Source organism: Eschrichtius robustus, chromosome 15, assembly GCF_028021215.1.
Source record: "Eschrichtius robustus isolate mEscRob2 chromosome 15, mEscRob2.pri, whole genome shotgun sequence".
NCBI lineage: Eukaryota > Metazoa > Chordata > Mammalia > Artiodactyla > Eschrichtiidae > Eschrichtius > Eschrichtius robustus.
In genome coordinates, this window is record NC_090838.1 from 59,475,969 (window position 1) to 59,487,500 (window position 11,532).

At 43.1% G+C, this 11,532-nt stretch overlaps 1 protein-coding gene across 2 annotated transcripts in view; it reads left to right on the forward strand.

Annotated features, from left to right (window-relative positions):
* Positions 1-11,532, forward strand: part of ANTXR1 (ANTXR cell adhesion molecule 1) — a 243,333-nt gene that overhangs the window by 161,661 nt on the left and 70,140 nt on the right. For both annotated transcript variants that reach the window (XM_068565027.1, XM_068565028.1), the window contains exons 14-16: positions 562-603; positions 9,818-9,913; positions 10,438-10,605. In XM_068565027.1, coding sequence (XP_068421128.1) covers positions 562-603; positions 9,818-9,913; positions 10,438-10,605 — 306 coding nt within the window. The remainder of the gene's footprint in view (positions 1-561; positions 604-9,817; positions 9,914-10,437; positions 10,606-11,532) is intronic.

An 11,532-nucleotide genomic window follows, 5' to 3' on the forward strand; every position in this document is an offset into this window, starting at 1 on the left:
TTAAATTTCAGGGCCCTGAAAGGAATCCCCGGTTACCCCTTCTTTGTTGCCCTTTGTTGGGAATCCGTCAGCCTGACCGTCACATCCTCCCATGGGGACCACCTGGGACCAGTGACAGTTAATGGAATTGCCAACAGTTTGAGTGTGGTCCATACCTGACTTATCTCTGTAGCACTATCTTAACTTCTGTTCTGGACCATTCTTTGTCAAATGTGCAGCTGTTTGGGCGGGTGGGTGAATGATTTGATGCAGGAATGACTTAGATGAATAAATGAGTGAATAAATTTGCAGGATAGCTCCCTCGGGTAAAAGATGAAACTTTTACCCGTGGAACATATTTTTCTCTATACAAAACTACAGCAGACACAACTGAGTGTGGAACTCTCTGCCTGGGTCATGCTCTAACTAACTGAGCTATTCTGCCCAGAAAGACACCTGCCTTGCTTGGGCCTGTTCCTATGGTAATTATGGCCCCACCACCAGGCACCTCTTGAGAGCAGGGCTCTTGGAAAGCAGGTGGCTGGAGATTTCTACTGACTTGTTCTTTTTTTTTCTTTTCAGATTATCAAGGAGGTCCCTCCACCCCCTGCTGAGGAAAGTGAGGTGAGTGACCAGGTAGACAGGATGGTGGAGTGGGGCAGAGAGCTGACTGGGCAGCCCGAGACTCAGGCCTCTGCAAAGCAGAGCTAAGTCAAGCCCAGGTTCCCACTGAGTACAAAGCAGCAAAGAGGGAGGTAGGTCTTTGGCTCTTTCCTAACCAAGGATGAACAGGAACTGAACTGAACTGGCAGCCAGAGGCAGAATGGTTTTTGGAAGGTTTTCTCCTTGCAAGAAAAATTTGAAATGCAAACATAAATAGTTTTATCCGTACAATTATTTGGAGCCCCAAGGTACTGATTTTTCCTGTAAAACAGACACTTGATGGATCTCTTCTCCCTGCAGAGATTTATGCTTTATATGTGTAGATCGGAGCGAATTTGCCACATCGTCCAAACAATCAGTGGTTCTAGAAACAGATGGTGCTGAAGTTTGCCAGGAAGTAAAGAAAATACAGTGGAGGGGGATATACTAGTATTCCAGCCTTGCATAGGATATTAGACCCTCATCATTTAAAGGAAGAAAAATGTCTTCAATTCCACCGTAAATTGTCCAATAAGCAGGTCTGGTGCATGTGTGGCCTGGAGGCGTTAAAGGCTAATGGTGAGACAGAGCATCCCTGGGCAGCAGTGCCTGCCCAGTGCTTTTCCTGATCCTACGATTACTCCTGGGTTAGCTGGCCTCCCCCAATGCAACACTAACCAATTTAGAAGCCAGAGTACAGGTCTGCAAACTTAGTGGGATCAGAAGATATATTGGTGAGGTTTCGAGTTCATCGTCCTTAATCCGTAAGGTCTGTTGTTGCAAAGCGAGCACCACCCCCTTACCATTCGTCTTTCCAATGCCTTTGTCAAGTTTCCTACATACAGAAAAAAAAAAAAAAAAAAAAAAAAAGATTACATTTAATATTCCATGTGGCTCTTATATCCTGAACTATAAGTTTGTAAGCTAAGGGATTTAATAGCTGCAATCAATTAAAGCGCATCTTGTTGGAATGCGAACTTTCTGCCCAGAAATCAGAGGAGGAAATTACATTTCTGTGCATAGAGGAGGGAGGAAAAAAAACTCTCCTGACATCCACAAAAGCCTTTTCTTAATCCTTCAAGAGAAAGCACCGTGGCTAGTTCCCTGGGTTCCAGTTTGGCTGTGGTTCTGTTGTGTGCAGCTGTGTCTTATACTCCCAGAGAAAAATAGGGCAAGAAGCTCTCGCTGAGGTTGCTCTGTTTGCCCTGAGGTGAAGAATGTTTCCTTCACTCATTATGTTCAATTAGCGGAGTTACTGCCCTTTTCTGCTGCTGGCTCTGCATTTGCCTTTGGAAGGTGATACGGCAGCCACTGTGGCCAAAATACACCGGGAGACTTAGGTCCAAGACTGTGGGGTATGGTTGACCCCAGGCCCCAGCATCTAGCCTAGGACTCCACACACAAAACAAGCTCAATAAGTATTTGTAGAATGAAGTCTGATAGCCAACGATACAATTTTGGAGGGAAAAAAAAAAAAAAAAAAAAAAGCTCAAGCCAGTAAACCACCAAGAAAGAATAGCTAAAAGCAAGAGAAAAGTAGTTGAATGTTTCCAGTTTCATCCACTATTCTTATGGAAGTCATACTTTCACCTCAAGAAGGCAGACCTGATTTCTGAAACAGAATGACAACCTGGGGACCCTTGAGACCTAAAAGGTTCTGTTAGACCTATAGGAGTTTCCGGGCTGGCCGGGGCGGGCTGCAGGCTGTGCTGATTACCTGGGCATGCGTGCTGGCCCTGATTGTTCCTTGGCCCTGTGAATTAAGCAGGCTTAATCTCCTTCCTAATGTGTTTTGGCAGAAAAAAATAAAAAATAAAGAAATCCCACAGAAACGATGACATAACTCAGCCCATAAAAGTATTTTATACAAGGCCCTAAAAATCATAGTCTGGATCTAGACAACCTTCTCCACTCCGGCTCCCTGTGTTCAGATCCCACCAGCCTTTCGAGCACAGCTCCTATGCTGTAATTCCTTCCACCAGAGCTAATTTCTACCTTCTCCGCATTCCCAGGGTATTTATTTATTAAACTTTTCCTTCTGCATCAAAGTTTAAGACCATTAGCTATACTTGAAGGTCAGGATCTATATCTAATTAATCTTTGACTTATTCCCCAAAGAGCTTAATACAGTATCTAACATTCAATAATTAGCCAAATGAGGTTAAATAGTCTCTGCCATGTATATGAACAAGCATCAATTATCCAAACTTTCATCAGCTCTGTAAGCATCATATCCTAAGGGAGGTATGTCTACTAAAAAATGAATAAACTTAGACAATGGACACAACTTTATAATGAGCTCTCAGTGATCCTCTTTATTAGGGAATATAAAAATGCATAATATAAAAAGGCATGACTTTTTGAGATTTCGTGCAACCGACAGTAATGTTTCTGTATATAAAGACAGGACAAAGAAAAATTACTTGAAATTTCAAGCTCTCCACAAAAACAAGGAAGCTCAATTTTCACAACCAAGAAGGGCATTTCCTGGGTTAAGGGTCTTCTCTAATTGGCAATAGAGTGAGGATTCCTCACTAAGTCTCTAGTTATTCCAAACAATTGGCAGTTTATGGGAGAATCAATAACGCAGTACTTCATCTGCTGACTTAGTTCTAAATGTCCTCACCTTCCATGGATTTTCTGACTGTTTGAGAGGGAGAGGGATGGGTACTGAAGGAAATGACACTGGGTGGGCATCCAGTTAACAATAAGTAACTAGCTTTGAATGATGAATTTATTTCCAGGTTTATTATCATGCTCACTGACCTAACAATTTCTCTGTGACAAGAATGTTTTAGATGGGAAAACTGAGCTATAGAAAAATTAAACAACTTGTCTAGGAGCAGACAAATTGAACTCTTTAATAGCATCAGGCCTGTTACCTCTCACAGCTGTGTCTGCACAGACAGCCAGACTAACTGCCCACTCTGGAGAGGTGAAGGACCAAGCTTCTGCCAGACATCCTTTTTCCAGTGGACATCTGACACACACTGATACATACATGCACACTTGCACACACACACACACACACATGTCTGCTCCAATCAGAGGTCCTGGAACAAACCCAGCATTCAGTCTTCTATATTCAGTAGTTTAAAATGGAACATTGCTTTAAAAAATAAACACACAATTCTTTATTGAAGAACACAAGACAGTCACTGTGTTAATCACTGTGTGTGTGTGAACAGATATGATGGTACCAAAACGTATAGTTAAGTCAGTTGGAATTTTTTGGTATTTACAAACAGAAGTGTTGATGAATTTTTCTGACTCGCCAATTCACTCCTAGGAATTCATCTCCAAGGCTGACATTGAAGGTGACCTCTCTGGCTTATCCCCAAAGACTTCAGATGAGACAGTACAGCCAGATCTACTTGAGGTCTGCCCTCCCCTCCAGAGCCTCTTGGGCTTGGGAGTTTCTGTAGCCTTAATCCTTTGTTTCAGGTCGTCACCCTCACAAAACTTACCCCTCTGTAAATGTAAATGATCTTGTTGACAGCTGCATTCTCTCTGTTTTTCTCAAAATAGAACACTGTGCAGTGGGGCACAACTACAGTTGCTTGAGCGAGTGAAGGAAGGAATTTTCCCTCCAAAATTGTATCGTTGGCTATCAGACTTCATTCTACAAATACTTATTGAGCTTGTTTTGTGTGTGGGGCTACATAGGGTTTATCCTAAGGGTTTAAGATGCGTTACAGTTCAGTGACCTTTTTAATGAATTCAAAGGCTGATTTAAAACTATTTCCTTGGGCTCCATTCCGTTTCAGTTATGTTCTCCTTTCCATAGATAGTTCCCACTGGTACCCATAGTGAATTGGAGATTGAGAGCCTATTTGGGTCAAACTAGCCATCTGTCTCTTCTGCCAAATGGCTCTCAGAGAAGCAGGAATGTTAAAGAACTTGTAGACTGAGTCTCAGAGGGCCACCGTATGCACAGCTCCGGGGGGCGCTATTCACATCATGGCCTGTAAGGAGGAGTGAGGCATCCCCAGGATCAGTGATCTCACCCCTTCTCCTTGCTGGTTTGCTTAATAACTAACTAATTGCTAAATATCTGTTGAGTGAGTGAAGGTCAATACAAGGAACCATGGCAAATACAAGAAGGGAGCATTGAATTCTCTGGGGAATCAGGGAGTTCTTCACAGAATAGGTTAAATTCGAGCAATATCTTAAAAGACAGGTAGAAGAAGTGGGAGAAGTTTGTCCTGAGCATATGGAGCTGTGAATGTTGAAGCATGGGGCTATACAAAAGCCTGGCATGATTAGAAAGATGGAAAGTTTCAGTGTGTGACGGCAGCACAGGACTAATCCAGTTATGGGCTAACCAAATGTGTGCATCAGACTTCATATTTTACAGCTTTTTTCTTCCTAGAGCAGGTCTGCCTGAGGACAAGCAGGTCAGAATGGGCCTCACTGTCTGAATCATGTGCTGCCACTTGTGTTACCCAAACATCAGACAACTGGATATCTGGGGCCACCACATCCTTTAAAATTTAAACACAACTTCCCCTGATGGGAAACCAGCATCCCTCCCTAATCTCTGAGGTTTCTCCAGGCAACACTGACTCCATTTCTGGCTTCTTCTGTGTTATCTCCTCTCAGAAGGAGACAGATACCATCTAACAAACCAGATCCCTCCATCCCCCAAAGGCACCACTGGCACAAAGCCATCTGCATAGGGAGTTTTACTGAAGGTTTAAAAGTATGAGTGGGTTACAACACAGTGCAGCCAATTAATAACTTCCGACAGACTGTTAAAAAGCCCCTTCATTCCACTCCTGGAAGGTTCTCCTGGCCGTCTCGGGGGGTGGGGGTGGGGGTGGGGGCAGGGCAGGGGCTGGCAGTTTTCTGGAGCTCAGTTCCACTCTTCTGTTCATCTTCTGCTGACCGCCCACAAACCCCTGATTCCTACGGCTTTGCTAACACAAAGCAATTCAGCTCATCCAGTCTGTCCTCCCTTTATCATACTGGTGGTTTTTCCCCTCCCTGCGACATCCTTAAAGGGCAGTTTGAGGGGGACTTCCCCCAAAGCCCTTCTACTTGATTAGATGTAGAAATTCACCTCAGGTGCTGCCAATTCTGTTAGTGGAATTGCTGGGGACTATGATTCTACTCCATCAATTTTTGGCCAAATGAAAAAAACACATCAAAGATTCCCTTCTCTTCTGAAGATTGCAAAACCCTCCCGTCTCTAGAATGTGTAAACAGAGCCATGGTAACTGCAGGGAAATTCTGACTCTCCCTTTGGTCAAACCCTGGGCCTCTGTGTTGTCTTTTGCTGTTGTTGTTTGAGTTTGGCAGGCAAGCTCGGGTCAGGGGATAAAACGCAGGCTTGGTGTATCAGGAACGCGTGGAGCGGGCTGCAGTCTTGGCATTTCCCGTCTGGGATGTGGGCCCTGCACATGCGCAGAAGGCCGGCCCAGCCTGGGTACCCAGGCACCGCGGAGAAATAGAGCCCCCGGGGCGGGAAGAGATGAGCGGGAGGGCGTTCCGTGTGCAAATATCGCGGGAATCCCGGACAAGGCATCAGCAATCCAGATCGGAACTTCTCTTCATTTTTCTGGATCTGACTATCCTGTGCAATGAAAAGGCTCAATTAGATGGTCTGTAGCGTTTGTGCTCCTGTCATTTAAGAAATTAGGAGACTCATAAGACCTTTTCAGCCCCCTAAAGAATAAGAGCAGCTTCATTCTTGGAGTTTCTTACATTCTTGGTGCTACGTTCAGTTTAGGGTGACTTAATTTCAGTTAAGTCCTTTGAACAAGGCACTAGACCAGGCATGCCCAGGCTTTTTGAAGCCATGTTTCATGTATGACACACAGACACACTCTGGTGGTAAAGTTTAACCATATAAAGTTCCTGGCTGACATCACCATCAGAAGCTTTCTGAAATTACATCATAAGGTAAAGTACTGTGAACTATAGTATTTTCTTGCTTGGATCTTTTTTTTTTTTTTTTTTTTTGCTTTTGCTTCTTTTTATTTATTATTTTGCCATGTTTTGTAGTCAGAAGTCTTCAAAATTAGCAGCTACAAGGGTTGAGAAGTAGAAAACTAGCATTTATTTGAAAGCATCAAATGGTTGGAAAAGCAAAACAAAAGAGGACAAAACCTTGAATTTTGTCAACACTGAGAAACAGTCAAACGAGAGTGTGGCTACCTGGGCTCAAATCCAGCTCCACCACATTCAAGCTGGGTGACTCAGTCACTTAATCTCTCTATTCCTTCTCTGTAAAATGGGTATAATAGCACCAACTACCTCAGTGGCTATTTATGAGCTAACTGGTTTATTTTATTTTATTTTTCATCTCCGGAAACCAAATTTTATTAGAAATATGAAAACGGGATAAAACCTTTGAGACAATTTCTTGTCTGTTGGGCCTTTTCTTCCCAGGTCCCTTAATTATCAGATCTCTATTGTAAGGGATCCAAATACATCTTAAGAGCTTTGTCTTACCCATTAAATTTATCTGACAACATGTAGGTTTGAAAGATTAAAGATGAGCTAACTGGTTTAATATCGATACATGTCAAGAGCCCAGAAGAGTGACCGGCACATACACGGTAAAGGGTACATAAATCCAGCTGTGGTTATCGTGAATTCAATACTTGCAAATATTGAGCACCTACTGTACACCAGGCTCTGTGCAAGATTTAAAATATAAGGGTCAACAGAATCCACTGTGCCTTCAGGGTACACCGTCCCACGTCCAAGAAGGACGTATACGTTGAAGAGAGAGAGAGACACAGAGAGAGACTGACCCATTCTGCTCACCTGCCAGAATGTTGCAAGTCCTCTGGTCAGCGGTGATCACTGTCATTTAGATGTATTCATGTTTTTTTTGAATTTTTAAAAAGAAGCCTGCCTATTGCAAGCACAGCAGGTCACCCTGGGAGTCTTAATGTGTTACGTGTAACTGTTTTGCTTTGTCACCTCTGGCTCTGATCTCTCTTCTGCCGACCCGTGCTTTATACCCTGCCCCATGCATGGGATGCCCCTTTCCATACAGTGACGGCCCCACATGGGACTCTGCTGCCTCCGCAAATGCCTCCAACACAAGTCTGTAGGAGGCCCGCTTGTTCTGAGCTCATCCTGCTGCTTTGCTGACCCCATTTTTAGCTTCCTTTCCCTACCCAGGAGGGTAATTACGCCACCACCTTGTAGCCCATCCAGGACCGTAGATGGTGAGTTTTTCTCCCCACAACAGGAATAATCACAGTGCCAAGATGAGGAACAGTTTTGCTGATTATCCTTCCCTTTTCCATCCATAAACTTACAAGCTCCTTCATCTTGAAAAATATAATCAGTGCGAACTTCCTGTCTCTGAGCTAAGTTGCAGACACTGAGTTCACTGCTTTATTTGAATCATCTCATTTAGTTTATTTGTAAATTCAGCAGATAATTCTTGGGCATCTACCATGTACTAGATGCTGTTCTAAAAGCTGAGAAGAGAATAGTAAATACGACAAATAACCAGAAGTTTCCTTGGAACTTACATCCCAGTGTGCAGAGACAGACAATAAATAAATAGGAAGCCATGATAAGAGCTAAAAATAAAAATAGAACAGATTGATGGGACGAAGAGACTGGGGCTACTTGAGAAGGATGTCCAGGGAAGGCCTCTCTGTGGAGTGATAAGAAGGAACCAACCATGAAAAGACCAGGGGAAAAGCCATTCCTGGACAAAGGAATGCACACAGTCCCCGAGACAGGAATGCACGCAGAATATTTGAGGGCCAGAGAGAAGGGGAGCGTGGTAAGGAAGAAGGCTGGAGAGGCGAGCAAAGGCCAGAGCTCGCAGGGTAGAGTCAGGGTTTGGAATTTATTCTGCTGCTTTGTGGAGCATGGGTCATAGGTAAGAGGGCAGCAGGAAGGTCAGTTAGGAGACCACCTCAGTATCCAGGAGAAAGCTTATGGGGCCTTGAGACCAGGGTGGTGGAGGTGGTGATGGAGGTACAGTTGGAGAAGTCACAAATTTGGAATCTTTGAGAAGTAGGGTCAACAGAGCTCGCTGGCAAATTGAGATGGGGTGGGGGAGGGGCAGTGAGGGAGAGAGAATTCAAGAGTGAATCCTAGGCAGGGGGGAAGACTATGGGGGGAGCAGGTCTGAGGTGGGGAAATCAGGACTTCTTTTTTTTTTTTTTTTTAATATTATCCCTGTATTTTTCACTTTCTTTAATATATCAAGTACATGAACGCTTTTCCACAATATTTTGTCTGGTTCCATTTCAAGAAGGTAATAGATTCATTAAATAGCACAGCTAAAATTAGTGAAAGAAAGGAAAATGTAATTTGAAGAAACATTATACATATATATACCAATGTAAAATCAGGATCCAATATGTTTATAAATTCAGATCAAATTTCAAAAACTATTAAAAATCTCAGAAAAGAGGCTCTTTGTAAAACAGATGAATTATGTCTATAAGAACAACTATTTTTCGTGCTTTTATCTTGTAGTATGAAGCCAAATAAATTGGGTTTTTTTTCTTTTTTTTTTTTTAACATCTTTATTGGAGTATAATTGCTTTACAATGGTGTGTTAGTTTCTGCTGTATAACAAAGTGAATCAACTCTACGTATACATATATCCCCATATGTCCTCCCTCTTGCGTCTCCCTCCCACCCTCCCTATCCCACCCCTCTAGGTGGTCACAAAGCACTGAGCTGATCTCCCTGTGCTCTGCGGCTGCTTCCCACTAGCCATCTGTTTCACATTTAGTAGTGTGTATATGTCAATGCCACTCTCTCACTTTGTCCCAGCTTCCCCTCCCCCCTCCCCGTGTCCTCAAGTCCATTGTCTATGGCTGTGATGCAGTATTGTTGAGATGTTGATTAGTCCCCCAGGAGGAGATGTCCGTGTCAACGGAGTTCAGAGGAGTCAGGGATGAAGATGTAAATCGACAAGTCATTAACATGTAGATGGGATTAGATGAGATACCCTATAAAGGAGTAGAGATGCAGAAGAGCACAGGTCCCAAGAATACACCACAATCTAACCACGTAGTGCTGCTCTGTATTCCCTCTTTACAGGTAAGAAGGATAAGCTTAGGTAGGTTAAGTGATTTCCCAAGGCCCCAGGAAGCGGTAGCACTGGGATTTAACCCAGGCGGTCTACCCCTATCCGCTTTGCGGTAGTGGACACATACATACAGCAGTGGTGCTTTTTCCTTCATGTGTCACAATCTCTCTGCAGGAAGAAGATGATGATGGTCTGCCTAAGAAAAAGTGGCCTACGGTAGATGCCTCTTATTATGGTGGGCGAGGCGTCGGAGGCATTAAAAGGATGGAGGTAAGAGGACAGCTTCATGTACTCATATCTATGTGCTGACTACTCAGGGACGGAAAACCAAAGCAAACTGGTGAAAACTCACACTTGAGGTCTAATGAGGGTGTGAACTGTGAGGCATCAGATGGAGAGATGGTGGGTACAGCCTTTCACCTGTGCACTCCTGTATCTTGCCCACTGTGAGTCAGAGCAGTTCACTCATTGGCTCAACCCCACCCGCAGTGGTTTCTTCTCTCACTGGAATAAAATCCAAAGTTCTTGCCTGGGCCCACAATGCCTTTGCACATACTGTCCCCACAGCCTGGACAGTTCCTCCCCCAAATATCCCTGCCCCTCGCTGCCTTTCTCTGCTCCTTTAGCCCTCCCCCTTTCCCTTTTTCCACACCACCGCTCTTCCCTGACCCTCAAAACCCAAAGGAAATGAGGACTGGGTAGCACATCATACAGTTATTTGTGATTCTCGTTCTCCAGAGCCATCATATTTTATTTTGTCATTTTGGTTTTTTTTTTTTTGTTATTTATTTTAGGTTCGCTGGGGAGAAAAGGGCTCCACAGAAGAAGGTGCTAAGTTGGAGAAGGCAAAGAATGCAAGAGTCAAGATGCCAGAGCAGGAGTACGAATTCCCGGAACCCCGAAATCTCAACAACAACATGCGCAGGCCCTCATCCCCCCGGAAGTGGTATTCTCCGATCAAGGTGTGCCTCTTTCTACTCAAAAACCCACCCTCACTCCTCCTAAAACACTTACATAGTAAGAATCAGAATCTTTTGGGATGATAAAATATCAAACCAAAATCCAGCTTATGACAAAGAAACAAATTTCTAAAATCATGGACTTGAAAGTATAAGTGTGTACTTTCTCAATTTCCACAATATCAAGGTGAGAGCTGGGCTTTTTTAATGGAAGTATAGTTGATTTGCAATGTTGTATTAGTTTCAGCTGTACAGCACAGTGATTCAGTTTCATGTATATATATTCTTTTTCAGATTCTTTTCCATTATAGGTTGTTACAAAATATTGAGTATAGTTCCCTGTGCTATACAGTAGGTCCTTGTTGGTTATCTATTTTATATAAAGTAGTTTGTATCTGTTCATCTAAAACTCTTAATTTATCCCTCCCTGCCTCCTTTCCCTTTTGGTAACCATAAGTTTGTTTTCTATGTCTGTGAGTCTGTTTCTGTTTTATAAATAAGCTCATTTGTATAATTTTTTTAGATTCAACATATAAGTGATAGCATATGGTATTTGTCTTTCTCTGTCTGACTTACTTCACTTAGTATGACAATCTCTAGGTCCATCCATGTTGCTGCAAATGGTATTATTTCATTCTTTTTTACAGCTGAGTAATATTCCATTGTATATATATATATACCACATCTTCTTTATCCATTTATCTGTTGATAGGCATTTAGGTTGCGTCCATGTCTTGGCTATTGTAAATAGCGCTGCTGTGAACATTGGGGTGCATGTTATGTTTTTGTCTTTTCTGGATATATGCCCAGGAATGGGAGCTGGGCTTTTTAAAATCACCACGGCAAAGTGGTGGAATGAGAGTGGACTAGGAGAAAGTGACTTGGGCAGTAACCCCAGAGGATCATTATAAATTACAGTAACATCTGGTA